The sequence below is a fragment of the Hippocampus comes genome, unplaced genomic scaffold (genome assembly GCF_001891065.2).
Source record: "Hippocampus comes isolate QL1 unplaced genomic scaffold, H_comes_QL1_v1.1 scaffold177, whole genome shotgun sequence".
Lineage (NCBI taxonomy): Eukaryota > Metazoa > Chordata > Actinopteri > Syngnathiformes > Syngnathidae > Hippocampus > Hippocampus comes.
Genome location: NW_017806158.1, coordinates 13,971 through 40,022, shown reverse-complemented (window position 1 = coordinate 40,022; position 26,052 = coordinate 13,971). Strand labels below are relative to the sequence as shown.

The window sequence follows — 26,052 nt, the reverse complement described above, 5'->3', positions numbered from 1 at the left end:
CATGATAATGATACGATTGTATTTAAAAAATACAGTATACTGTATCTATTTCAATGTTGTGAGGTCATAATAATGTCAGAAAATTATACTGTCTACACACACGCACACTTTTTCTTTTTCATATTATTATAGTTTATAAATTTATACATATATAAATTATTATAATGCATTTATTTATTTATTTTACAAGGCAATCCTTTACTGAGGCACGTTCGTAAATTCACTCTGAAGCCCGTGCACTCCTCTAGAGAGTGGGTGTGTTCGGAGAAGTCGAGTGTGCTCCGCATTCATTATTTCTGAACTCAGCCAGCACTGGCGCACAGTGTCCTTATATGTGGAACGTCTAGTGCCTATCGATATTTTGGTGTACTCCGAATAGCCGAACGACAAATTTAAACAACGGTTTCCGAACGGTCGTAGTGAACCAGTGTGCGCTCAGAGAGGATTTCCGACCGCTTTTAATAGCACATAATGTCCATTCAGTTATCTTGGTACTTTGTAAATTACCTTTTGTTGTAGTTATGTTTTGGTTAGATATTTTAGTTTGATAGGTTTTCCAACTGTTTGGGACTGTAGCATGTTTTGCAACATAACAGAATGATCCAGCCAAAAATGGACATTGCAGAGGAGTTGCGCTGGATGATTCTGCACAGAAGTGAATAACCTGAACAGAAAACTCGCTTGCTTCAAAGCCTTTGCTCTAGCATGGCAATATAGGCTGCAAAACCTGACAAACTTTGCACCATGTCTTATTCCCACCTGGCACAGGCGCTAAATCTTCTCCAGACGCTCTCTGGCCCTGCTCTGGCAGCACACGTCCTGCAGCCACCATGGTACGCTGTTCCAGCGCCACACATCCTGCGGCCGCCTTATTGACCCTGTTCCGGCAGCCGCTGAAGTCTTGCTGCTGCATTCCTTCCTTCTGGTAGCAGCTCAAGTCCCGCGGCCACCTTGTGATCCTTTTCCTGTGGCACAATTCACATGGTAGCCTTCTGATCTGCTTCAGGTGGTACAAGCGATGCGGTCATCCTTGGATCATGTTAGCGTAAGTGCTGCAGCCGCCTACTGACCCTGTTCCTGTGCCACAGATCCTGTGCCTGCCTTTTGACCCTATTCTGAATGGTGCAATGGCTGATGGTCAAAGAGATACAACGAATACTTGTTTGGCATGCTGGGTGCCCACACTACTGGTCTACGTGGACAGTTTTCAGTGGGTATGATCGGCCTTTGAGGACTGTTGCTTAAATCCAGTATACAAGATGCTTACCCTCGCGTGGGTTGCGGGTGTGCTGGAGCTTTTCCCATCTGCCTTCAGGCAGTAGGCGGGTCACACCCTGAAGTGGTTGCCAGACAAATGCAGGGCACACAAACAACCATTCACACACACAATCATACCTAATGACAATTGAGAGTCATCAATTAACCTATCATGCATGTTTTTGGAATGTGGGAGGAATCCAGAGTACCGAAGAAAACCCACACATGCAAACTTCACTCAGGCAGGCCGGAGCCTGGAATTGAACTATAGACCTCTTCACTGTGAGGCGGACGTGTTAACCAGTCGAGACTGTGCCGTCCAAACACACAACAATAATCAGTGACATAAATGCTCTTTTTTATTTGTCAACATTAAATACTGGCACAAAACGTGAGTAAGCAAAGATTGTTTTTCTGGTCACATCCTATCAACATCAGTGTAACGTAATCAGCAGTAGAACACATCACACTCGGTGACGTACTAACTCAAAATGTTCTTTTAATGACCAAGGAAATATGAACACAAAATATTCGAATGAACAAACAAGGCAGTGTGGGTTAACCTGCACACCCACGTAATAAGGCACCCAATTTAACAACCATATACAACTTGCTATAATTTTCCTTTGCTAGAAGTGAACAGCGATGACACGTTGATGCCTCCCAGTGAGGAATATAGGCACAAACTGAATATTTATGTCTTACATTGTGCTCATCTTTGCAAGTGTGTTCATCATACGAGTCGGTGAACACGAGTCAGTGGCACGCTGCTTCACAGTAGTGTCGCCTCTAGAAACTTAACACACCTTAATGAATGTTGTGTATTGTAGTATTACCAATTTACTTCAAGGCCCAGGTTAGAATTTCCTTTTTATGGTCACTTTCACAGTAGCAACACAGACAATAAAATGAATCGTCCCCTTCATGTAGTCGAAATGGAAAATATGGTTAATACTTGACTGTAGGTAGTTTTCCTAATTCACAATGGCAGACTTTCCCAAACTTAGGTAGCAGGATACATTTGCTGGGTAAAAAAAAAGCCTTTTGATTCAATATATGTCAATGGGATGATTCAGGATGTATGGTATGTTAAAGTTTAGGTTCTGGGAAATCATTGATGTCTTGAGCTGAAAATGCTTGGAAACCCCTGCAACTACAGTAAAACTAATAATTTTGAAATGTTCCATTTATTCCATTGGTCCTTAAATAGATCTTTGATTCTATCTTCTTAAACATGTTTGCTAGTACTCTAGTCTCGAAACTATTGCGGTACTGATGTATTCGTGATACGGTCAAGCTGGACCAAGATGAACTCTTAATTCCCTTTTGACTGAAAAACGATGGCAATTAAAATGGAATTCTTATGATTTTTTTTGAAAGCACCAGTCTTTTATGTTTCAAGAAAGTCAAAATCTGTCACCAACTATATTACCCCTTTCAGGGACAGCGGTCACTACAGTGGACATTTTATCATGTTATCAGGTTACAGGGTGCATGAAAGGGTTCAATGAGATGATTCTGTAATCCAGACCTACAATATCACATTGGTCCACATTAAAGATGACATGACAACAGTTAATTGACACTCTCCCGTGTAAAACAATAAATAATCATCATTATCTTTATTTTATGAGTCATTTGAGTGTTTTACGTTTGCATTTACTATATCATGAATTTAAAAAAAAAACATGAACATCATAAATATTTCAGGAAAGCTAATCTCATAAATTAGATTTTTAAAACAAAAAACAATTAATTTCCAGTAAAACTCAGTGCTAAACTGTACTTAATTCTCTCCAGTGTAGAGCAGAGGGCTTGCCTGGGTGTAGTTCCCCAGGGGTGCAAACTCCCAGCAGTGGAAGGGAGCACTTCCTGGTCTTTCAGTTCACGGTCACCATCTATTCAGTACTGGTCCATTTCAGCTTGTCCTTTGTGGTTCAACATGCAGAGTGGGCCAAACTCCACACAAAAACTAAATCAAAGCGAAATTCAGAAATTAATCAAGGCTCAATTTTTTTCCCTTGCTGTCAAAACTCGAAATGCAGTATAATCTAAATGGAGTAGTCAAGGTAATAATAGTCAACATACCTTTACTTTTGGTCTGTACTTGAGGTAGGTTGTTCTGATTTGCAAACTGCAAAAAAAATAAACAAATAAAAAGCGTGAATGTGCTTGAACATGTTTCATCACAGTGATAAAGTGATTGAGGCGTTTACCTGAGAAGTATGTGCAGGTACGAGCCCAAGCCTGTGAAGATGTGCCACCAGGCATGGAACTGTGTTGCCACTCCAACACCAGGGGGGAGTGTTTTTCTACTGGCTCTACAATACAGTAAGCAACAACACTGTCATCACCCCTGAACACGATCAATGTGACACACATGGCTGTTATATCCAAAAATTGTTGCAGTCAACCGCAATTCCGTCATCTGGTTTGTACAAACACCTTTAAATGAATGCATGCATTTAAAATAAAACTAGAAATGCAGAGTTGTCAAGAACCAGTGTCGCAATGTATTCCACTGGGCATCGTCTAGTAGTTACTGTGTGGGGCTGAACGATATGTCATTTTGGGATCGAAATTGTCATCTCGGACAATGTGATTTTGTCACCGTCAGCTGATGTGTTTTAAAGTGCTCTTATTCCCCAAGCTCACCAATCAGCGGCATGCTACTGTGAATAAATCACACTCACCAGCTGCAAGATGGTTAAAAAAAAAAAACGTCACCTCGACATTATGCTGTCACCAATACTCAAGTCCTCTCTTTTCAGGCTGCTTGGGAGCGCTAGATGCTAAACTAGCTTGCGCCGCACCATCGAGCTCTCTCCTCGAAGTAACTAATCCTCAGCTCAGTGGCGACATATAAGATACCCTTCTGACAAGCTGCACTTTCACTAAAGACAGACGAGGAGTCGCTAACACACTGAGCAAGATGGAACATGGAGTAGCCAACATAAATCGCTAATGTGAAATACAGAGTCGGCAAAAAGCAAAATAAGTGTTTCGGTGTCCAGTACGCTTTTCACAGAAGTGAGACAAGCGATTTTCGTTTCTATTTTGTCCTTGCCTTTTGGAAAGCGTTCTTAAGTTTGTCTCGTTTTCCCTTGGTCATTGTAACCAGTGTCGTTAGTTGTACTTTGTTGGTCTAGCGTTTTAGTTTGTAAATAAACCTTTTTGGTGCCAAGTTCTTAACCTTGTCTAACTTCAAGTTGTTTATTTGTCACTCCAAGCTGTTGTGGCATTCAAAACTGTTGTGTAAAATTTACACGCAGACAGGCTCAAGAAAATTAGCACAGATGTTTACGGTGAATCCTAAATCTTCAAAGAATATGCAGGGAGCACCCTGAAGTGTTGTATACTTGTATGATAACTATTAACGCGCATAATAGAAACAACAGTACATCTGTGTTCATGTGAAGCTCTCTCCAGAATGCTAAGTGCCAGCGATGTTTGTGGCTTGCAACCACAGCAACAGCTTAGCTCCGACCGGTGAAAAGGAGGGGTGCACAGTCAAAGTCTCACTGTTCATTTTTCTTCATGGTGAGCGTCAAATTCCTGGTTTGTAATGATTTTCAGGAGTCGAAAGAAACGTTTTCCGACTGTTACAGCCACCAATGATGCACGTACAAGGCATGACGAATGGCAAATGACACTTTGATAGTGGGAAATGCAGTAAAGCGCAAGCTTTTCTCTTGGGTGGGAATGCGTAAATCTATTCCCGTCCATTATCTGAACCGCTTATCCTCACGAGGGTCATGAGCGTGCTGGAGCCTATCCCAACTGCCTTCGGGTAGTAGGCGGGGGACACCCTGAACTGGTTGACAACCAAGCGCAGGGTACACATAGACGAACAACCATCCGCGCTCACACTCACCTAGAGACAATTTAGTGTGTTCCATTAACCTGCCATGCATGTTTTTGGAATGTGCGAGGAAACCCGAGTACTCGGAAAAAACCCATGCAGGCACGGGAAGAACATGCAAACTCCACACAGGAAGGCCCGAGTCCAGATTCGAACCCTGTAGAACTACGAGGCGGACATGCTCACCAGTAACCCAATGTGCCACCCTGAATGCAAAACATTTTTACCGGTAGTTAAATATGTATTTTTACTTTCACTATTACGGTATTTTCCGGACTGTAAGTCACACTTTTTTTCCATAGTCTGGCCGGGGGGGCGACTTATTCTCTGGAGGGACTTATGTGTGAAATTATTAACACAATATATAATTTCATGTTAGTTTCACATTAAACTACAAGAGGGAGCTCTATGCCTGTATTGATAAATCGACGATGAGTCTGATGCAAGTGAGGTAGAAGAAGGAACGCCGCATCTTTTACTTCCTGGAGTTGGCGGAGTTGTTTTCAAGTGAAACGAAGGATGAAGATTTCATTGGATCTATTTCTTTTTTATTGGATGGAGTGACACTGATGATTTGGTAAGCATGTTCTTTATGCTCTAGTTATCTGAATAAGTCTTCATATGTTACGTGAATATACCAGGCACGTTCTCAGTTCGTTGTTTATGCGTCATGTAACAGCATATTGTACACTTATTCAGCCCGTTCTCTATGTTTATTTTAAATTGCCTTTCAAGATGACGTGTATATTCTTGGTGTTGGATTTTATCAAATACATTTCCCCCCAAAATGCGACTTATACTCCAGTGCGACTTATGTTTTTCTTCTCCTTTATGATGCATTTTATGGCTGGTGCGACTTATACTCCGGAGCAATTTGTAATCCGGAAAAATACGGTAGTACACATAATTGCATATTTACACGAGTGATGGCAAATAGTACAGTATGTCTTGCCTTGTATCATTTTAAAAACCTTGAAAAAGGATTGCCTCTCTCACACAGCCTCTAGTGTCCTTGCATTATTAGCGTTCCTTTTGTTTTGATTAGATGATGTAATTTTCTTTCACGTTTATTACGTTACTGTGCAGAGTGAATGTTAAGTGAGGAAAAATGTCCGAACTTTACAGCAACTACAGTGACAATGCATTGCTCATCTCTTTTCGAAAACTCACCTTAATGAGTCACAGAATATATTGTCAATGTTCCACAGGAGAAAGCCTAAGAGAAATACACCTAAGGAGGTGTAACACAAAGGCCGTAACCATGGGTAAACCCTACAAATCAGAAAAAGGTACGCGAAGTCAGTCAAGTTGTTATTTTTGATGAGCGCTGATTTCCAATGTGAATGGTTCTCTTGGCGAACTTACCATGTAACAATGAAGACAGATCGTATCACGAGACAAGCAACTAAAGCACCATACATGACCTGAAAAAGACAACCCATTCTGAAAAGCATGTGATGGTTAAGTGTTTGGTAGTTTGTATTCATTTTTTAAATGACTTGATTTTCCATATTACACTATACTGCAAAGTAATGCCTTCAAGAATTTCATTGAAAACATTAATCACAGCAAAGTTATCATTTTTAAAAATGCTGTTTAGTACTGTGTTGTACTTTAGGCCTGCTGTGGACCACACAAACAAACCCAACTGGAATCTTTGGAATGGATCATTGTGTGAAAAAAAAAAAAACATTTATTGATAGTGAACCACAAAAACATGGTGCGACTGTCAAAAGTGTCAAATTTAATTCTGTCACACTGACTGCTGTTTCTCGCTCTCCGGTGCTATTTTCAGTAAGTGCAATTCATTTGAAATGTTCATCTGCAATCAGGACACTGGCCCAGGTCCTTCATGTGACATGCAGCACACCTAATGTTTACTCAAGCAAACTAAAGGCCCACTGAGCCCCAAAAGCAAACAACAAGCAAGATCACAGAGCGGAACGCAAGCTTACCTGGTGAAACACCGGTTCCTTCCACTGTAAGTAGACCTGCGACACAAAATCATCTCAGAATATCAAAAACGTTACGTGGAATGTGCAACAAGGGCCATGGACATGATGACCAACAAAGTGATAAAGAATACTCACCACAGTGACTGTAATGCTGAAGAGTAATAATAACGCGACGGGAAACCAGCTTATGCTCTTCCTTTGTTTGAAGCACTCATATCTGAAAAAAGATATTTTTTTTTAAGTTCAGCTTGACACAGTACATAACATGCTGACTCAATAAATCCATGTTCATGTTTATATTTATGCTGAGAGTGCATTAACATTATTGCGTTTATTTACGAACGCAATTTGGGTCGTACACAGACTTTCTCCATCATGGTATTTCATGCATAGGCGAAACACATTTCCCTGCTTTCATCAACTGAAAAAAATAGAATGTTGATATTATCCCTGTCGAATGCAGTCCAGACAAGATAGCGCTTTCCCTTACTAATAGGGTTGTATAGAGCGCTATGGGCAAAGCAAGGTAATTTCACATTTCATCCACAAGGCAACTGTGCAAATGTGCAAAAAATGAAAGCATTTACAAACACAACAGCTCAAGGTATCACAGGCACCTGTTGCCTCTTTTTTGCACCTGTATGCAGTTATGTTGAGTAAAATGAGATGTATATTTCCGCTTTATGGTTGTATTTTATCTTTCATTTATTCCGAATCTCCATTCAACACACAATTAGTTCCGCTCATCAAGTGAAAACAACAATGGCGATAATCCTTTGATGTATCGCAAAGTATGTCAAGGTCTTGAGCGCAAATTTTAGAGGCGTATTTTCTTTGAGAATCAGGACGCCGGTCAAATTCCCCAAAACGAAAGGCCTTTGACTGAAGTGTTAAGTGTCGACTGTCTTCTGAATCTTTGAAAGCTTGAAACCCAAATGCCATAGTCACTTACAGACAGTAGACAAAGACACACGTGCTGTAAATCATTGGCAACTCGTCCAGCAGCTGCAAATGACAACAAAGCATGTATTGTTTCATCGATGTCGATTTTTTTTTTTCCCAAACATGAATGCATTCGGCAACAATGTATCCTCATTCACTGGCATTTCTTAAATCCTACTTGGGCACTTCTCGGAATGAACGCTGGTGAATACATAAAGTGGCTCCTCGCTTTGTGACATATTGCAAGATTATGAATGACGTACAACGAACGAGTTTGCGTAGATCAGGGCGGTACAAGAAATTATGCTCAGTTACTCTGGTACTTGCTTTGCAGTCAAGGCACCACTACCTGAAATATATAACGCACGAATTATGTTTTCACTGTGTCAGACATAGCTCAACTGAGCAGCATTCTGCATGGAGGTCAGGAAACATAAACCAAGTAATATTTGTCTGTACAAATTATTTGTCAACAAATTCGTGAGTGAACCAAGGTTTCACTTTTTTTTCCATTTCCCCCTTTTTTTTCCACTTTGCTGGTGCAGTAGAGGGTCTTGCAACTCAAGTTAAAGCAAGAATAACAATGCAGTGAAGACTATTATCTCGCAAAACTCGGAAGTTGGGGACCTTGAAAGTCGAGGCGCCACTGTGTGTGTCTATATACTTTGGGTGAAATGGTTAAAAAAAATACGCGGTTATCGATAGGCTTCATCTGGTTAGGTGACTTGGCCCGCTTTGGGAGCAACGTGTGTTTTTTTAATACTCTTTTATACTCGTGTGCAACTTTATTTCCATGGGGTTTTCAAAATTAAAGCTCTCTTGGGAAACTTAGACTCCTTTGAAAAGAAACTCAAGGACGTGTAAATTGAAGTTCATTGCTTTGTAATTAATTCTGGTCAAAATTTCAAAATCCATCGTAAAGTCCATAAAAACTAAAAAGGTAATTGAACAAACATTAGCAGACACGTTCATTCAAAAATAAACGGCTTCTTGATTGAAGCTAGGGGTGTCCAACCTTTTTTCTTTTTGGAACCAGTATCGCTCAAATTCAAGATACCTCATCTGTCGAATGTTTTTCTTCACATTCATGTCAAAACAAATTACGAACATCCCGGTGAATGAGGACAAATAAAGAATTGCCACATTTTTTTTAAAAAAGTGTTTGCCACATTTTTTTTTAAAAAAAGAGTTAGCGTTATCAACCGCCCATCATTTCTACATCACTACAGAGAACAGTTTCATTTTTTTTCACTGTGATTCAGCATACCTGCATCTCATAGAGCAGTGTCATGTGGAAGCACCAGGAACCAACACCGACAGCTGAGTAACACACACACACACACACACACACACACACACACACGCACACACACACACACACACACACACACACACACACACACACACACACGCACAAAATGTCACTCACGTCTTTTTGAAAATGTTAGAATAACTTCAGCATGTTTTTACTGCTGTGACACTGACGGCTGTTGTAATACAGAATCAGTGATTCAGGAAAAAGGAACTCAATGCAGTGAATATGTTCGATGTGACCTGTAAAAAGGCTGACCTGCAAGCCCGAGGAAAGAGAGGATGTAGCAGAACTCCAGGCCGTCACGAAATGTCTGGATGGCCCCACAAATGGGGGGAAGAATCATAATCAGGTTGCTGACCGTGTTCCCTGCGCAGGCAAAGCAAACAGGTGCATCGCAGTGAGAAGAGACAAGCGCTGCGCCTGTTATTGCACAGCCTGAGGATTGTGAGAGGTCAAGGACGTGGCAAGCCGACTCCTCCAAGTTATGACACCGCCAGAGAAAACCTTGGAATCTTATTGCTGAAAACCAATCGCTGCACAAGGAAATATCGATTGTTTTAGATTTTCTCTTCATGCCAACTCATGGACATGTTTTACAATAATTACATAATGATCAGTTAAGTTATTGTCATTTTTATGATTAACCCTTTCATGCACCCTGTAACCTGATAACATAATAAACTGTCCACTGTAGTAACCGCTGTACCTGAAAAGGTTAACAACAATACTAATTTATTAGACCCTTGTCCAAAGTACGGTTTATGCCAGATCACTGATTATCAAATATGTTTCTGTAATAGTTACACGATATTAAGTGAAACTATATTTTTAATGTAAAAATAATGATTTTTGCTATGAGTGATTTTGAAATGAACTTTTTACAAAACCAATTGAGATGTCAAATTACACTTGATATTGCTGAACAGTAAGTTTAAGTAAATTGCAGTCATCCTGGATATATTACGGACCTCTTGGAAAATCATCGAGATCAAATGTGGGTGTAAAAAAGTGAATTAAGGTTGAAATCCCTCATTCCTCCCCAAAACTGCGAGAGCTCATAGACATTGCAAGAGTGCACTCTGCACTATCTCAACTCATTTTTATGACAGGCGGTATCATAAATTTGTTGTGCACTGTCCACGGAAGACCTTTTTGAAACGCCTGGACTTGCATGCTTAGCGCTGATATTTTCCTCCAATAAATATAAAGGCAAATCTTCACCTCTTCAATCAGCTCAATAATATATATATATATACATATATACACAATCAGTATATGGCGCATTGTGAAGATCTAATTTTTAACAATGGCCCTCTTAAGGAGCTAAAGATTGGATGGATTTTTCAATGATAATGTACACAATTTGTTAAGTACCGTAATAAGGATTTTGAATTGCAATCGCATGTCCTGCTAACAAGCAACACTGTTGTTATTTTTTTTTTGTCCACTAAAAATGAAAGAAAATGTTTGATCGTCTTAAGTCGTCTTAAGAACTACACTGTTCCAACAAAGTTAAAATCATACAACTGTAGCAAATGTCTTTGTATGCTCAATAAAATAATATTCAAGGGGAAACTAAGAGGTGTAGCACCATTTTTAGCTATATTAATTAATTGGTTTATTACTACATGACTCCATGCAGTGGAGCTCTCAGAAATAATCAACAGTGTTCTGCCTGGGTGCGGTTATGTGTAAACACGTGCAAGACCTTATCAGTTTGAAAACCAAAACAGTTTACCCGATATTTTTTCAACCGACATGCTTTCTATTCAACTGCAGGCGCCTGATGGGAGTAGATGATTATGATTAGACTTTGATCGCTGACTATAAATGCATTTATAATCTGTGTAAAATCATTTTACTTTACAATGAACAATGCGGAAAGAGCACAAACATAGTAGATCAAGACAGGGATTTCAACAATAGTCTTTACCCCCCACAGCGCCTTGAAATAATGCTGCATAACAGACAGTCATTGTTACCTGAGTGACCGTTACAATGGCAAAACGCCCTGTGTCATCGGCACAAACAAAAGCCCCGACTGTCAGTATTGCTTAAATGGACTAGTCAGACCATTTTTTTTAATCCATCGTTCCGGGTACCATTAGTATTTGTATGACTAAAAACGTACCTGATCACCAGCACAGTTTGATAAAGATGGGAGTGATATATTAATGTATTATTGTAGTTGTAGGCTAAGACAGTTTTGTAGCTCCGCACGTAGGGACTAACAATGATAAGACAAAGTCCATCTAATAAAAGTGACTAGTGGTTGTAAACAAAGAGTATACATACAGTATTAATAATGGGTTGTTATCAATGAGAACATCAAGGGCAGTGCAAATCTTGCGCGTCTACGTGTTCAAGCCATTGTTTCTTGACAAACCTGTTTTTTTTTTTTGTTTTTTTTTTTACAGGAGGGTTTTATTACTTTTCAGTGTCACGGTCGTGGAACGTGTGCACGTTTCCGAGCTGAAATGAGAAGTCTGTTGGAATAACGTGGAATAATGGATGATACAGCATGAATGCACCTCATTCCATTGTGCATGGAACCGTGGAGCTATTATGGGGAACAAATAGAAGCAGAACATGTTTCCGCGTGGGACGGACTCATTTTCCGACGCCGACTCTGCTATGATGTCGAGTGAATATCAAGCTTAAGTCGCGTTTCTTAAAAACTAATCAACGACCAACAAAATACAACTCCACGTAATGTTGACGTCGTAGTTTCAGGTGGGGGAGTGCCATTCCAGCCCCCCCCCCCTCCCCGCTTTAACCATTTTCTTTTACGTCGTCCGTTTAACTGTTACTCACAGAATTCCGCGATGTAGTAGGAGACGACATAATTCTCTTCACACCAGTCGAGCGTTGAGGTGGGCCGCCCCCAGTATCCCTGCCTGTCCAACGAGGGAGCCATGATGGAAGCGGAGGAGGTTGTGTGGCCACTAACGGATTTGTAGTCCCATCCCCGGCGCCCGTACGCGGCCTATAGCAGCTAGAGGCGCCCTACTCGCCAGAGATGAGGGGCACATGCAAACGTGCGCCGTTTGTTGTCTGTGACGAGATCCGATCACTATTTGATGTCTTGGATGCCCTCTGGTGTCATTTTAAGTGTATTACATCGCAGTGGCGGCTGGTGGAGTTCTCATGTGTGGGGGGGCGTTATGGGGAGAGATTTGTCTCAAAATTATTCACAGAAATACTTCCACGAGTTTCACGTTTTTTTCAGATCCTTAAATATGTTTGTGATTTTCCATTTTTCCCGTCCAGATCAACACATATATGAGACACTTTCAAGATAATCAGTCACACAACAACGTTCACGTGTCGAAAGGCCATTCCTCTTCCATCCGCGAGGAGGCAGTATTGCAATATCCACAACTATCACGAGCTATCACCCATTTTAAATTAAAATTGGTCATTAAAAACGGAAAACGAGCCTTTATCGAATGTTTTGGTATATATTTATTTATCACAAGTCAGGAAGCAAAATACTACTGTATTTTATTTCCCTTGTCAAGCTTGTTTTGCCTTCTGCTACTGCTCCCTGTTCTACGCCGCTGCAGCAGTGTTGAAAGAGCAGAAGAAAATTCTGCTTATTCCTGAAGCTAATCATTCATCTGTAATATTCCTTTGTTCTTCCATCTCAAAGGGATCACATACCCACCTCTAACAAAGCAAATAAAGAGCAGCTTTAATTCAACAACATACAAGTATTTTCAAACATGCTGGAAAGTGCGTGGCTTCATCATTGCAACATTGTCTTATACTTACTATACTATACTATTATGTTTTATTATATTATCCATCCAGCCATCCATTTTCTAATCCGCTTATCCTCACAAGGGTCACGGGCGTGCATGATATGATATGATATCAGTGACGGTGTGGCTGTGGGTGTGGATGGTTGTCTCTACCTATGCCCTGCCATGACCTCACGTGAGTGACAATCAGGAGCTCTAACTCCAGCACTCAGGGGCAGAGCTCCATGGTGGCCAGGGGTCGCCCTTAGCCACCCCTTGTCAATCACTGGCCACCTCAGCACTCAGCAAAATCCTGCCTTTTACTTCGATTTGTTCCTGCTTAATTGTGATGAGTGTGATGAAGATCATTCTGGTTATGTGTGAATTTTATTGTGTGATAACAAATGATGCATGCACAGCTACCCACCCCTGGTTACCCCTCACTAAGGTGTTGTCTTCATGAAGTCACAGAACTCTATTCTTTTTATGTTAAGCATATTCCCTATGGAAAAATGTCTTAACTAGAAAGTAGAAAAACCTCTCTGGTTTTACATGGTCTTATTCAAATTCCCATGAAAACCTGCATTCCACAAACATGCCCAAGGCTAAACTGCCACTACAAACACGGAAACCTTGGATATATTAGCACCCAGGACTTGCCTGAACCAAATATCTACGATACCTTTTGGTTATTTTTTTTTTCTTCCCACTCCTGTTCATTGAAGCCTGTGTCTTATGTGTAGTGTTGTATTATTTTGTCATTTCATATTATTTTGATGGCGGCGCGGGCACCCGCAGCGGCTCCTCTCTCTCCTGTGGTTGAAAGGAAAGTAATTTCATACATGCTGTATGTTGCACATGCAGCACATTTGACAATAAAGTTGACTTGAACTTGAACTTGAACTTGAAGTCGCGACAAATGACGGAACACTTCATTATCTTTTTTTCAAATTCAAATTGTATTTGGCAGGGACATCTATCATCAAATCAATGTTAACCAAATCAAATTGAATAGGAGGGGCAAAAGTAAGAGCAGTCATCCTGCACACGATACCCTTTTCATAAGTGGTTAAAACCAACAAAATTGACAACCACATCAGGAACCATATCAGGCTGGCACAGTGACACAGCCTTTCCCTGTGCTCATTCGATTCAAGTAGTTTGTCATTTTACAGCATTAAACCAATTGCTACAGCCTGAATGAACGCTGTGAACTAAGACACATTAACTCTTCAGATGCTTGTGGAATGGTATCAGTGTGTGACAGGAATGTACTTATATAACTAACTAACATATTCTCTCTCACACACACACTCTCTCTCTCTCAGTCATGCACACACACGTACACAAAAAGTGAGGATGTGGTTATAATTCATCTCTCATCTTTTCACCCTTTGGCCTGACCATCCTGCCAATAAATAGGATGGAGTTTGTCTTCTGGTCCTTCACCAAGAAGATGAAAGGATGGTCGACGTAGAACAGTTTGGGCGACTTCAGCTTGTCACTGCTAAATATGGTCGTGTTCATCTCATTTCCTTCTGTGGACAGCTCCATCGTCGCCGCATGGAAGACACTGGACAGGTAGAGGTCTTTTTTCCCAGACATGTTGGACAGGTCCGCTTTGGATTTGTTCCCCGCCTCTGTCAGGCCCAACTTCTCAAGATGTTTCTAAGGATGAATGGACAGATCGTGTAAGGTGAACTATGAAAAATTTCCATTGTAGTTGTGAAGTTGACTCTTACCTGCAAGTTGTGGCTGACTTCCATGCTGACTTTGGGCAGAGACAAAGCCACCGCTGTCTGCTGTAGCTTACTTAGCCAAATATCCAGCTGTTTCTTGTTCAACACCTTCTCAACTCTGTCCAAATTTTCCACTTGATGGGGCATGATGAAGACCAAACTAGACTTCTTATGAGCCAATGGCATGCCCAGAATTGACAGCTTATTGGTTGCGTCATCATAGAAGTCATATAAACCTAAGAAAGCAAATTGGTCAAGTATAAATATCCTCCATTCGGCACACAATTTGGTTGCTCATACAACATTTTTAAATATGACGTTAATTCAATGTGATCCGGTGCAAAAACGGTTTCTAGTATTTCAGACGTGCAACGCTTACTCGATTAATCAACAGCCAATCGATCATTGTTCTTGGGAATCGTTTGGAGACTGTTGAATTTGAATTCTTCTAATTTTGACCTCTCAACAGTAAATATTTCCTGTAGTCCTCCAATCATCATCTTTGTGTGGAATCAAGACAAAACATTTTCAAACATTCGCTTTTATTTTGGAAAACATCGTGTTTGCATAGTTTCTGACATGTTACAGACCACACCGGTAACTGAATCATAATTCATTTATGTTTATGCATTATGTATTTTTTGCAATTCTACACCACTTGCCAATGCCAACCTACCTGTGCGGTGCATCATCTCTATCGAGACAGTGTAGCTGTGGGAGGCCATGAATCCGCGGTTGTCAACCATCTTGTGATGGAACTCCTCATCCCAGTGTGCTGTGAAAAAAAAAAGAGAAAAAATATATAGATGAGGGTCAGTCAATAAATGAGGTGAATTTTTCGGTATAAGGACTTCTAATGCAGAGAGAAGCTTAATTTTATTTTTATTTATTGATTTTTTTTTATTTTTCTCCCAGCACTGACACACTTTTTCCCCCCCATCTGTGCACAAGCTTCCATATTCCCTCAGCGTAAAAATCTTTGGACTGATGTCTCAGCCAGTCACTCACAACACTTTTGACGTCATCGTCACTTTCAAACTTCGTGCCAACGACTGTGAACTGCTGAGGCAGGTCAAGAAAGACATAAGAAAGACCCCCTTGTAGCCCAGACGTTGCCCCCTTTCAGACTTTTACCTCTTTGGTGCCTTCAAAGTGTTCACAGGAGGCACGAAGTTTGAAAATGGTATGGAAGATAGATGGATGATACTGGCAATATTCATACTTACGTTTGAAAAACATAGCGTTGATTATCATGGCTCCATCAGTCTTTTCGATATCCTTTATGACCTCAGGGACTTTACCATCAGTGGATTTCGCAGCCCATTCATTGATGGCATTGAGAGAACTTTTCTTATCTTTGAAATTTATTTTGGATTGGTCGCAATTGTAATGCTTTTTGCTGCTCTTCACAAAGGCGTCCACAAAGTTGACAGTGCTGGGCCCATACAGGCGGTTGCTTATCTTCCAGGTGACGTTACGCGTCTTGGGGTCGCTCACCTCAGTCAGAAGTTCAGCCAAGCCAGAATGCAGCTTCTCGTCTGGCACTTTGGCCGCATTCAGAACAGTTTTGACCTGAGTGGCTGTTGTGGCTTTTCCCCCAAGAGCCACTAGACCCAGCGAGGAAGCCACCACCACAGGAGAAATAAGGATATTTTCTACATTCTTCTCCTTCGCCATGTCTTGGTAAAGACTGAGAGCCAAGTTGGCACTGTTGTCAGCCAGCGTGGTGGCGTGTTGACTCAGCACTTTGTCAGCAGAAGCAGCCGTGGCAGCCGATGCTGCCGTAGCCAGGAGGGCCAGAGCGACCACATTTTGCCACATGGTGAAGAATCTATTAAGTGATAACCTAAAAGATGACATGACGAAGACAAAAATCGCGCACTGTTATCACAGTAAACTGTTTAAGTAAAGGTGAAGTAGTTTGCATGGATTTTTTTTTTTCGTCTGCTTGTTTTGGAATATTCTTTGCTCTAAGTTACAACTGCCAAGTTAATGACACTCGAGGCTATAAAAAAAAAAAAAAAAAGCAAGGGGCCTTGGAAATTTCCCCCCCCCCCCCGCCACAGTCCAGTCATAGTTGGCCTGTTAATCCACCCACGCGCATTCTCTTGAATGTAAGAATAATTAAAAAATTTAAAAAAGTTACAATCACAAAAAATATGACTAACAATAATAAAAATTCTATTGTAGTCCGTTTTACAACATTATGTTAAAAAAAATCATATTTTAGTTAATGCACTATATTGAATTAATGATAACTTAATGATAACTAGGAACATGCAGGAAATGGATACATTTCGAATGGCACAATTCAGAGCTGCTCCAAATCCTGTGCTCTAGAGAATGCAAGTTTTCCTTCTGTCATATATATTCCCAAAAATAATATCTGGGATACTGGGTTACGCATGCCATTCAAAGATCTCTCAAGGCAAGTATTACATAACAGCCACGTAGACAGCAGATGGGAGAATTTTTGCCAAAACTCTGTCAGATTTTAAAAGAAAATCTGATTGGCTGAGAACATGAATGATTATTTCTGTAAGATTTAGATATACATGATATAAGAGAAAGGAAGTTATGAGTCATATTTTTTCATATTCTGTTTGATTACAAGGCAGTGGTGATGATTAGCTGCCACACCGCAATACTTTTCGATTTACAACAATGATGATGGCATTTTAGGGAAAAAAAAAAAACTTTTTAAAAGTATGCCAAATTCTTTTACTACAATGGCACCACCAGTGCATATCCCAAATCTAAATTTGAGATCTCTTTTCACATGCCTGGGCAATAATCAGGAGTGAGACACTCCTCACAGTACTCCCCTCTATTTATAATTCTGTCTTACCTTATTAGGCCTTTTGAGGAATTCCACTGCTTGTTCCAAATCTGTTTCCAAATACAACTCGGACTGTTTTAAATGGTGTATGGGTTTTTGTTCTGATGCCTGAAGGGCAGACTTTTGTGAAAGAGTTGGAGGGTTTCTAGCTCAGTTTTTCAGTGAACAAAAATCTCTGCACTGGAGTCTGGTTTCCAAAATGTCCCGCCCATGTCCCCAAGCGCAATGGGAGAAGAATCCTCCCCCCTGCCAGGTCCTTAAAGCCCTAAACTGCAAAAGTGCAAGAGCATTCAGACAGCCTGTGACCTACAATGAAACGAATCTCCTGAAATTGACTGATGAGTCTACTTAAAATTTAATTCCAGATTTCAGTTGGCCTAACTGTTTGTCTGTGTTTTTTGGGGGGGGGGTTGCTACAGTGAGCGAGGAGAATGTTTAGATTGTTTTTTTTGTTTTGTTTTTTTTTGGCATCATAATGACACCAGCCCTGAAGTTTACGAATTCATTTTCTGATGGGAAGCAAATTTCATGGCTTCACAATATACAACCAGCAAAGTTATGTCTGGCTTGGACAAAATTCCAACAGTGTATAGGTACAAAATGCGTAAAATAAAATATCAGACATTATGTTTTTATATTATGGTGCAAAAAGAAGATCTGTTTATATGTGTTTGTGGTCTGCTGAGGTGCTTATAACAAATAGCACAAGCAGTCTTACTTTTAAAAACCATGCTATTAGCAGTCACATCATTAGGTACAACAATATCCACTTGTATGTATTCATTCATCTCTGCAAAGTACACAAACTTTCTCATTCTGCGCCGTATCCTCCCAGCTGGTTCATCTGGGGATAGGAAATATGGGAAGTGAACATTCTTGTTGCATATTTCCCACGTATACGACTCCCTCTCTGTCCTGATGTAATCTGTGCCCATCCCCCGTCAATAGGACTTGCTCTGGGTTTTTCAAGCAGGATATACAGGAAGTTAGAGAAGAAGCGGATGTGTGTCTGGTCGACCGCTACTGTTCTGTAGAGCTTATTCATTTGTGTGGAGTTGCACAACAGGCCAAGAGGACTAAATATGTTTTTCAATAGTTTAATGATATTCTTACCATGATATAAGTACTGGTAATTATGCTGCCAGATTACCTCTCACTTTGCCAGGGCTTCAGTGCAGCCACCTTTTTTGACACTGCTTCTTTGTTTGGCCCTCGTCAGGTTCTACTGGGGAGAAAACAGGCTTGGTCATTGAACAAAATACTGTATTCATTTTTCCTTCAACAAGTGTGAGGTTGCCATACACAACATGTTTCAGTCTCCCAGTTATAGCTTGCATTTTTTTTTTTTGAATCGCACAAGTGGTCGGAGGGCAAAGGTCAAGAGCCGTAACTCAAAACGACTTTTCTTCATGACAGAGCAATAGACAGAAAAGGCAATTGTTCGAAGTCTCTGTATTTTCAATTGATGGTTTTATATTCCTGGCTTGATTAAGATGGAAGCACACGATGAATTTCATTCAATTACTTGGATACTTTTAAAAATGTGTTTTAGTTTTATTTATGGTAATATTTTCAAGTACACAAGGTTCAAGCGCCCTCTGCTGACTAAATTAATATTACTTGGACTATCTCAGCATGTCTAACTGCCACTTGAGACCCACCAAAAGCAATGTATGAATTGAGTAAAGTTTGCAGGATTGACACATTTTAATTCATTTAAATTTTTTACAAATATAAATACAGTTCATTTTAATCACCAAAATACTTTGTGCTGCAGGTAGTCCGCAATCATTAAGTAGCATTATGATGAGAATGATGATTATTCATGATTATTATTATCATCATCATCCAAAACATGCACGATAGGTTAATTGCCTCTAAACTGTCCATTGGTCTCAATGTGACCCTGAATGGTCCCTCATGATTGGTTGGCAACCACAAGTCTGCTGTGACACGCTGCAGTTTACCTACAACCTTAAAAAGGGACAAGCGGTATGGTATTATATGACTTTAATTGCTTACTACAGCTTTATCGCAAAAATACTGGAGTCCCACACACAACTCCGCTAGCGAAGTGGCCGTAACTGGTGCCTGTACAATGTTTGGGATTAGAGGGATCTGACGTAATTATCCAGAGCTAAGGGTTAATCTCTGACTGCTTGGAATAGATCTCTGGCAAGACCTGACTCATCTCTACCTGTTCGGCATGGGCTGTTTCCATATACAGTAGGAGGTGTTGCTAAACTGAAAGAAAAAGCTCTGCAAGCCTTTGTGTCGATGTCTACTCAGCTGGTTCCCCATTAATCTCACCCCAGAATCCACAACATTTCTGCTCGGTGAATTCCAGGCAGCACAAACATTTTTAATAGGTGGGCCCCACACTCCTTGGGAACAGCCTCCCCCACGGTGAAGTTTAATTAAATGATTTCATTGTTATTCCCCTTTGAACATTCCATTCTCCACACTTAAATTGGGACATCGTCAAAGCGCCATTGAATTTGAAAGAAATCCGTAAATTACCCAAGCGTGGAGTTACCAATGTGGAGTCAGCATTTTTGACTGACAAATACATTCAAAAGTAGTACGTTCAAGGGTACTTGTTGGCTAAATGCTGCAAACATAGCATTTTTTTCTCCATAATGCCACGGGTAAACTATTTAAAATATATATATATTTGGCCTATGTTATACAAATACATTCAAAAATGGAGTACACACATTATACATTATACTAGTGGGTTTGAAAATTAAGTAATTAAACAATGTGGATTCCTGATTTTTATGGGCTTTGTTTTAAATTTTTTTTTTCTGTTCTGCATTACTTTCCAGAATGCCACAGGGTATTGACTTCCGCATGCACATACTCGGTGGCATTATGGAAAACATGTCCAAAATTATTATTTCTTTACTAAAAATAACAATGTGCCTCTGGTTATGTCTCGATGTCTGTGTCCAAATTCACAGGCTGCGTCCTCCAAAAGCCACATTTTCGGCCACATTTTTCGTCGGAAGACTCAACCCATGAATTTGGACACATCGATGAACAACCATTTGCGCTCACAATCACACCTAGGGACAATTCAGAGTGTTCAATTAACTTATGGTGCATGTTTTTGGAATGTGGGAGGAAACCAGAGTACCCGGAGAAAACCCACGCAGGCACAGGGAGACCATGCAAACTCCACACAAGAAGGCCGGAGTTGGAATCGAACCCTGCACCTCTACAATGTGACATGCTAACCAGTCGACCACCGTGACACCCTGAATCCATCCTTTGCGATTAAAGAGCATAAAATTGGACTACTAATTTAACGTCAATGTTATCTTACTTGAATTATTTTGGAGATTAACAGTGTTGCAATTCACTGCTAATGTTATGCTAATTTTTGGCTCAAGCGTACACGATAGCTGTTAGCTGCTATACTAACTGGTTCAAAACAGACATAGCTATATAATAATTTAAAAAATATGAGTTATGGGGTAGTGTTGGTTTTAATGACAATAAAAACATTGAGGAAAAAAAAAAAGAAAAATCGAAGGGAGGATTTATCTGGGGTCAAGTCAATTTTTCTCAGTGATGGAGTTCCTTTTCTCTAAATTGTATGTTGACAGACACCCCCGCAACGTAATTACATGCTACAATTTAAAATGTGTCTGTGATGAAAAAAAATGCTTTCACAAGTGTGAGGAAGACACCCCCAAAAAACTTACCCCGCCAAAAAAAACGATGATTTGAAACTCCTTTTATCTGTTGTATTTAATATGTCAGCGTTGAGCAAGAGGGGCAAGATTAAAAAAAAAAAAAAAAAACATTTTAGGTGGATATTTAGGAATCGCTTTTGTCTCGGGACAACTATAATTTAATGTGCAATAATTTAATAACTCAAAGAATGAATAACTAAACACCACCACCAGGAGATGCGCCATAGCCCCGCCCACACACGGGGGAGCGGATTACGCCAGAATGAGTGCTTGCAGTCGCGTCTGTCTCCAGAGCAACAACTATTTAACAAAAGATTATCACACTTAATGCTTCCTTTGCAAGGTTCCAACTCTTTTGTGTTTTATTTAGGTAAACTTTAAACTGATGTGTGACAATTGTCAGGTCCACGCGTCCGACGGGAGCAACTTCAAATGTACTTTGAAATAACGACGACGTCATGTCAACACCTGAGGGGGAAAACGGTTTAATCAAGACTTTCTGACGTATTCATGTCGTCCTGTATAGAGGTAAGGAAACTGTAGTTTCACTTCAGATTTTCTGCTGTAAAATCAGTGAGAATCAGTTTTTCATTTATTGAGCTGCTTGGTATAAAATTATAAGAAGACTTAAGTGCTGTTTATTTCCTTGGATTAGTAGCTTGTTCTTCTTCTGGTATGAGGTTTTACTGCGTCAGGCTACAACATTAGCAGTAAGACACAAACATGAGCTACAGTGAGGTGTTTCATGACCATGACTGAATTAATCATTGAGTTAAACGGAGCTCTAGAAACGAGGAAAAAAATGCATACATGCATGGCATGCACATAGATTCATGGAAAGTTCTAAATTGGCAACTAGCAAGAGAACATTGAGTGCATCAGTCCACATATTGCTGAATGGATGGATGCAGAGGAAAAATGGAATTACCAAAATAAACCAAAATATTTAACCTCTTTTTCCCTCATAGCACAAATGTAAAGACTCTGTCGAGGCGAAATCCATCAAGGGTATTATAATAAGGCCATTATTAATGAATGCATGCGTATAGAATTTTCATGAAGGTGGTGAATGATGACGGAATTAAAAAAAGTGACAATGGCAGAGATAAAATACGAGCCAGATATAGCAGTCTTTTTTTGGTATCGGGAAAACTGATGAGACCAAATTACATGAAGTCATGCAGTGTTCCTGTCGTGTAGAATCAAATCAGCCACAAAACAGTAAGCTGCACATATTCATAAAACACACAAAATAAAGAAATCTGGCCACGCACCTGCTTTTTGGGATGTGCATAATAATTGATTAAGTGATTAAGAATTGTGTTGTGTGGATTTACCCCTTTCATGCACCGATAAAGATAACCTGTAACCTGATAACACGATAAGGTGTCCACTGTAGTAATCGCTGTCCCTGAAAGGGTTAATTGATTGTCTCAGCTAAATGCTCTCATCCATGCAAACCTTGACTATGGCCTGCTGGCAACATTGTTTTGCTCTATATGTGTCCGGCATGGAAACAGGAATACAGAAATTTTAAAGTGAACCCCTCCCATTTCATTGCAAAAGCTAGTCAATTCATATTAGAAAAATAGAAATGGTAGTCATGTCATTTTATTTTGTCTGTCATTCTTTGTTGGCACATTTACTATTAAGCCCTGGCAAGGTAAAAACAAAACAAAACAACCCCCCCCCCCCAAAAAAAAAAAACAGACCTAAATTTTACCCTGGTGGCACAATAAATCTAAAGTTTCCCTTTGGTGTCTCCCTGGTACTCAAAATGTCATCATATTTTATTCTTGGAAGAACAGTTGACCAAGAAGCATTTATCTTGAGTTGAGTCATGCTTTTTAGTTCAAGGGTAGCTGTTCGTGTTACCGTAAGACTCGGGAGTACCGTTTTTTTTTCCTTTTTTATCACCCCTCCCCGCTTCCTCTCATGTGCAGTGAATCAAAATTGACTAGCGACACCATCTGATGTTTCAAAAAGACGTGATTACAATGTTCTGGCATTTTGCATTAGCCTGTCTGAGTCCTGACCAATGGTTTTGTGTGCATCAGATACAACAAAAAGAAATTGTACAAATACAGTGACAATTAAATTTCCCCTCCGGAATGAATGCTCATGCTCAGTTATCAGTTAACTTCCAGTTCATCATTTGATTTTAGCTGCATTGCCATTGTAGGAACTCAAACTGAGGTCCCCTTGCATTGCATTGATGAAATTCTGTCACCTGAAGACAGTCGAAATGTGGGACTCAAAACATCACTTTCAAATAGGGCAAACATAGACAAATATTATGATGGGCCTTTTTGCATTATTGACATAAACAATGCAAGTAGCTTTGGTTTCATTTCTTTGGCCTAAAGTAATTCGGTTTAAGTCTGCCAATAAAAAAAAAAAAGTTGAAATTTAACAGACAAAAGTGTTACAATAAATACATCCTCCAGAAAAACATGAAATACTTGCACTCTGTGCTCAGACATTCCTACCTGCCACCAAGGCAATGGACTTTTCTCTGCAGCGAGAATGAAGTTGGAGGGGCGGGGCTAGTGTCACATGATGTTTTAAGACTGCTCCCCTTTTTTATTGATGGCCTTTTATTAGCTAATTCCACAAAGCTTAGTAGTTGTCTTCTCACTCTCCCTCAGCATCAAATTAAATGTCATACAATAGCCCAATATTATGCCCTCTTTTTTTTTTTTGCTTTGCGTGCAATTTTATCTCTCGTAATTTGGTGCCAAAAAAGTGGATTAAATTTTAAACTGGCTACAAGTTGGTCCATGATATTTACTTTATGACCCACCTTTAAATTGCACTGTATATGTTGATTTCCCCACACAGAAGTTTTTACCCCAAACAAAAGATTAGTGTTGTCATCATAATCACCTTGTTTTGTGTCAACAAACCTTTTTTTTAACATGATGTTACAAGGTCATTTAATTGATACTGCAGCTACAACTCCAATTGAATGCATGTATGTCAAGAAATAAAACATCCTTCACTCATTCTGAACCTGCAAAAATTTTTGAGCAAGAAAAAGTATTTGGGAAAAGTTCCGGGAAATACTTATTTGTATGCGACAATATTGCCCAGCTGTACTTTTGCAAGAACGGGTACGACCTACCAGTGAACCTGAAAGTGTGGTACTAGTGTCACAGGTGGTATATGGGCTCCCTCTAGTGGTATGTGAAAGAATCACTGTGAGGTACAGTGAATTTGGATTAAATTAAATACCTTTGGATTTAATCTTGCAGTGTTTTTGAAATTTTGAGCTCGTTTGTCCCAATTTTTGGATGATACATTTTAATTCAAGCATGAATTAAGTGAAATCTTTTTCTATACTTATTCACAATGTTAATGTTCACACTCTGCGTAATGTTACAGTGGCTTCCAATCAAATGAAATGTACTTCTTAGGAATTAAGACACTGTCTTGTTTTTGAAGTACACAGCCAACACATTTCCACCAACAGACAGTTCAGTTCGCCACAGTGTTCTTTCAAACCTGAAACCTTTCATGGACAGCGGTTACAAGAGTGGACAGCCATTCAAATGTTGTTTTCTCTTATATGAATTAATCTTCATGTCACTGTTGTGCATCAACCACTACAATGCCATCCACTGCCATTATTTTTTTTCATGCCTAAAGACGAATTAAAAAAAAAAATTGAGAACAAAATCCTGATGTAGGTTATCATTATTTGTCTTAAAACCATCTCGTGGTTTGACAGCAGAGTGTAAACATAGGATGGCAATCAGCTGAATTGTGTTGTCTTTTGTTGTTTTATCCACTTACTGACTAACTTCATTGTGTCAGTATGGTTGTAATCCCCCATGCCGACAAAGTCATTTGGCATAGGCTCTAAAAAGATGAAAATCCAGTTTCAAAATAGCACATCTCAAACGTAACAATATTTGTCACATCACTGCAGAATGAACAGATGAATCGTTCGGTCTTATCTTGTTCTTCTTCAGGGTTCCCCGGCCAGTGTGGGATGCTAAGAAACTGGTGGTGGGTTGAGGCTAAAGGAGCATGGTGAAACACCAACCCTTACAGGTCTATGAGAAGCAAGTGCTGATTTCCTTTGTCACTGGCATTTATGGTTGTCGTTGGAAACGCTACCAGCGCTCCCAAGACGACAGCTCAAGGGTAAGACAAAACTTTTGGGTTATTTGTTTTGCACTGGACTGTTATCGGGCAGTCATTCTACATCTTACCAAGCAAAACTTACAATTCCATTTATCAGGGAATGGCTCGGCGTTATAACGGGCGCATCGTCATTTTCATGCAGGGGCGATCATACATGGCAATTTTCCGCGGATCCGCGGAAATCCGCCGTTTTATTTCTTAAATTGATCATTTTTGTGAATCGTCTAAATCCGTTGAGAAAATTTTAGGGGCGGTCAGGTACCTTATCGTCGAGTTTTCACGAGCTCTCCCGAACAGTCTCTCCGTTTTCCGTTTGTAAACAGCCCTGCGATTGGACGTGTATGAAAGCTTTAACTAATCAGATCACAGCTCGATTATATATACGGCCCAGCGATTGGTTAACTACAAGCGCTTGGACCAATCAAATTGCATGTAACATATTGTTTACCTGATTCATGGCGGCCTGTTCGTATCGCAAATTCATTGTTCTGGGATCGTTTTGAGCGGAATTATGAAAATTTTGACGAAAGATCAGGAGTCTTCAATCCTA

General features: G+C 40.0%; 3 protein-coding genes across 4 annotated transcripts in view; 1 reads left to right on the top strand and 2 right to left on the bottom strand.

Moving 5' to 3' along the window:
- Positions 1 to 1,598: 1,598 nt before the first annotated feature.
- Positions 1,599 to 12,408, bottom strand: acer3 (alkaline ceramidase 3). 2 transcript variants are annotated; one of them, XM_019895323.1, is made up of 11 exons: positions 12,146 to 12,404; positions 9,587 to 9,697; positions 9,284 to 9,336; positions 8,027 to 8,079; positions 7,210 to 7,291; positions 7,075 to 7,110; positions 6,485 to 6,543; positions 6,290 to 6,391; positions 3,474 to 3,578; positions 3,346 to 3,391; positions 1,599 to 3,229 (listed from the first exon to the last, which is right to left on the bottom strand). In XM_019895323.1, the coding sequence occupies exons 1-11, from the start codon at positions 12,246 to 12,248 to the stop codon at positions 3,176 to 3,178; spliced, it is 804 nt and encodes a 267-aa protein (XP_019750882.1). In that variant the 5' UTR covers positions 12,249 to 12,404; the 3' UTR covers positions 1,599 to 3,175. The 2 variants fall into 2 exon arrangements, with proteins under 2 accessions (XP_019750882.1, XP_019750883.1); XM_019895324.1 differs by lacking the exon at positions 9,587 to 9,697 and having other exon boundaries at positions 12,146 to 12,408.
- A 1,614-nt stretch (positions 12,409 to 14,022) lies between these two features.
- Positions 14,023 to 17,854, bottom strand: LOC109531184 (serpin H1-like). Its single transcript, XM_019895326.1, has 5 exons — positions 17,662 to 17,854; positions 16,040 to 16,659; positions 15,490 to 15,588; positions 14,817 to 15,049; positions 14,023 to 14,742 (listed from the first exon to the last, which is right to left on the bottom strand). The coding sequence occupies exons 2-5, from the start codon at positions 16,632 to 16,634 to the stop codon at positions 14,440 to 14,442; spliced, it is 1,230 nt and encodes a 409-aa protein (XP_019750885.1). The 5' UTR covers positions 16,635 to 16,659; positions 17,662 to 17,854; the 3' UTR covers positions 14,023 to 14,439.
- A 3,719-nt stretch (positions 17,855 to 21,573) lies between these two features.
- The window catches only part of LOC109531060 (glycerophosphodiester phosphodiesterase domain-containing protein 5-like), a 10,266-nt gene continuing 5,787 nt past the window's right edge, over positions 21,574 to 26,052 (top strand). The window contains exons 1-2 of the mRNA XM_019895090.1: positions 21,574 to 21,881; positions 25,328 to 25,502. Coding sequence (XP_019750649.1) covers positions 25,386 to 25,502 — 117 coding nt within the window. The 5' untranslated portion in view covers positions 21,574 to 21,881; positions 25,328 to 25,385. The remainder of the gene's footprint in view (positions 21,882 to 25,327; positions 25,503 to 26,052) is intronic.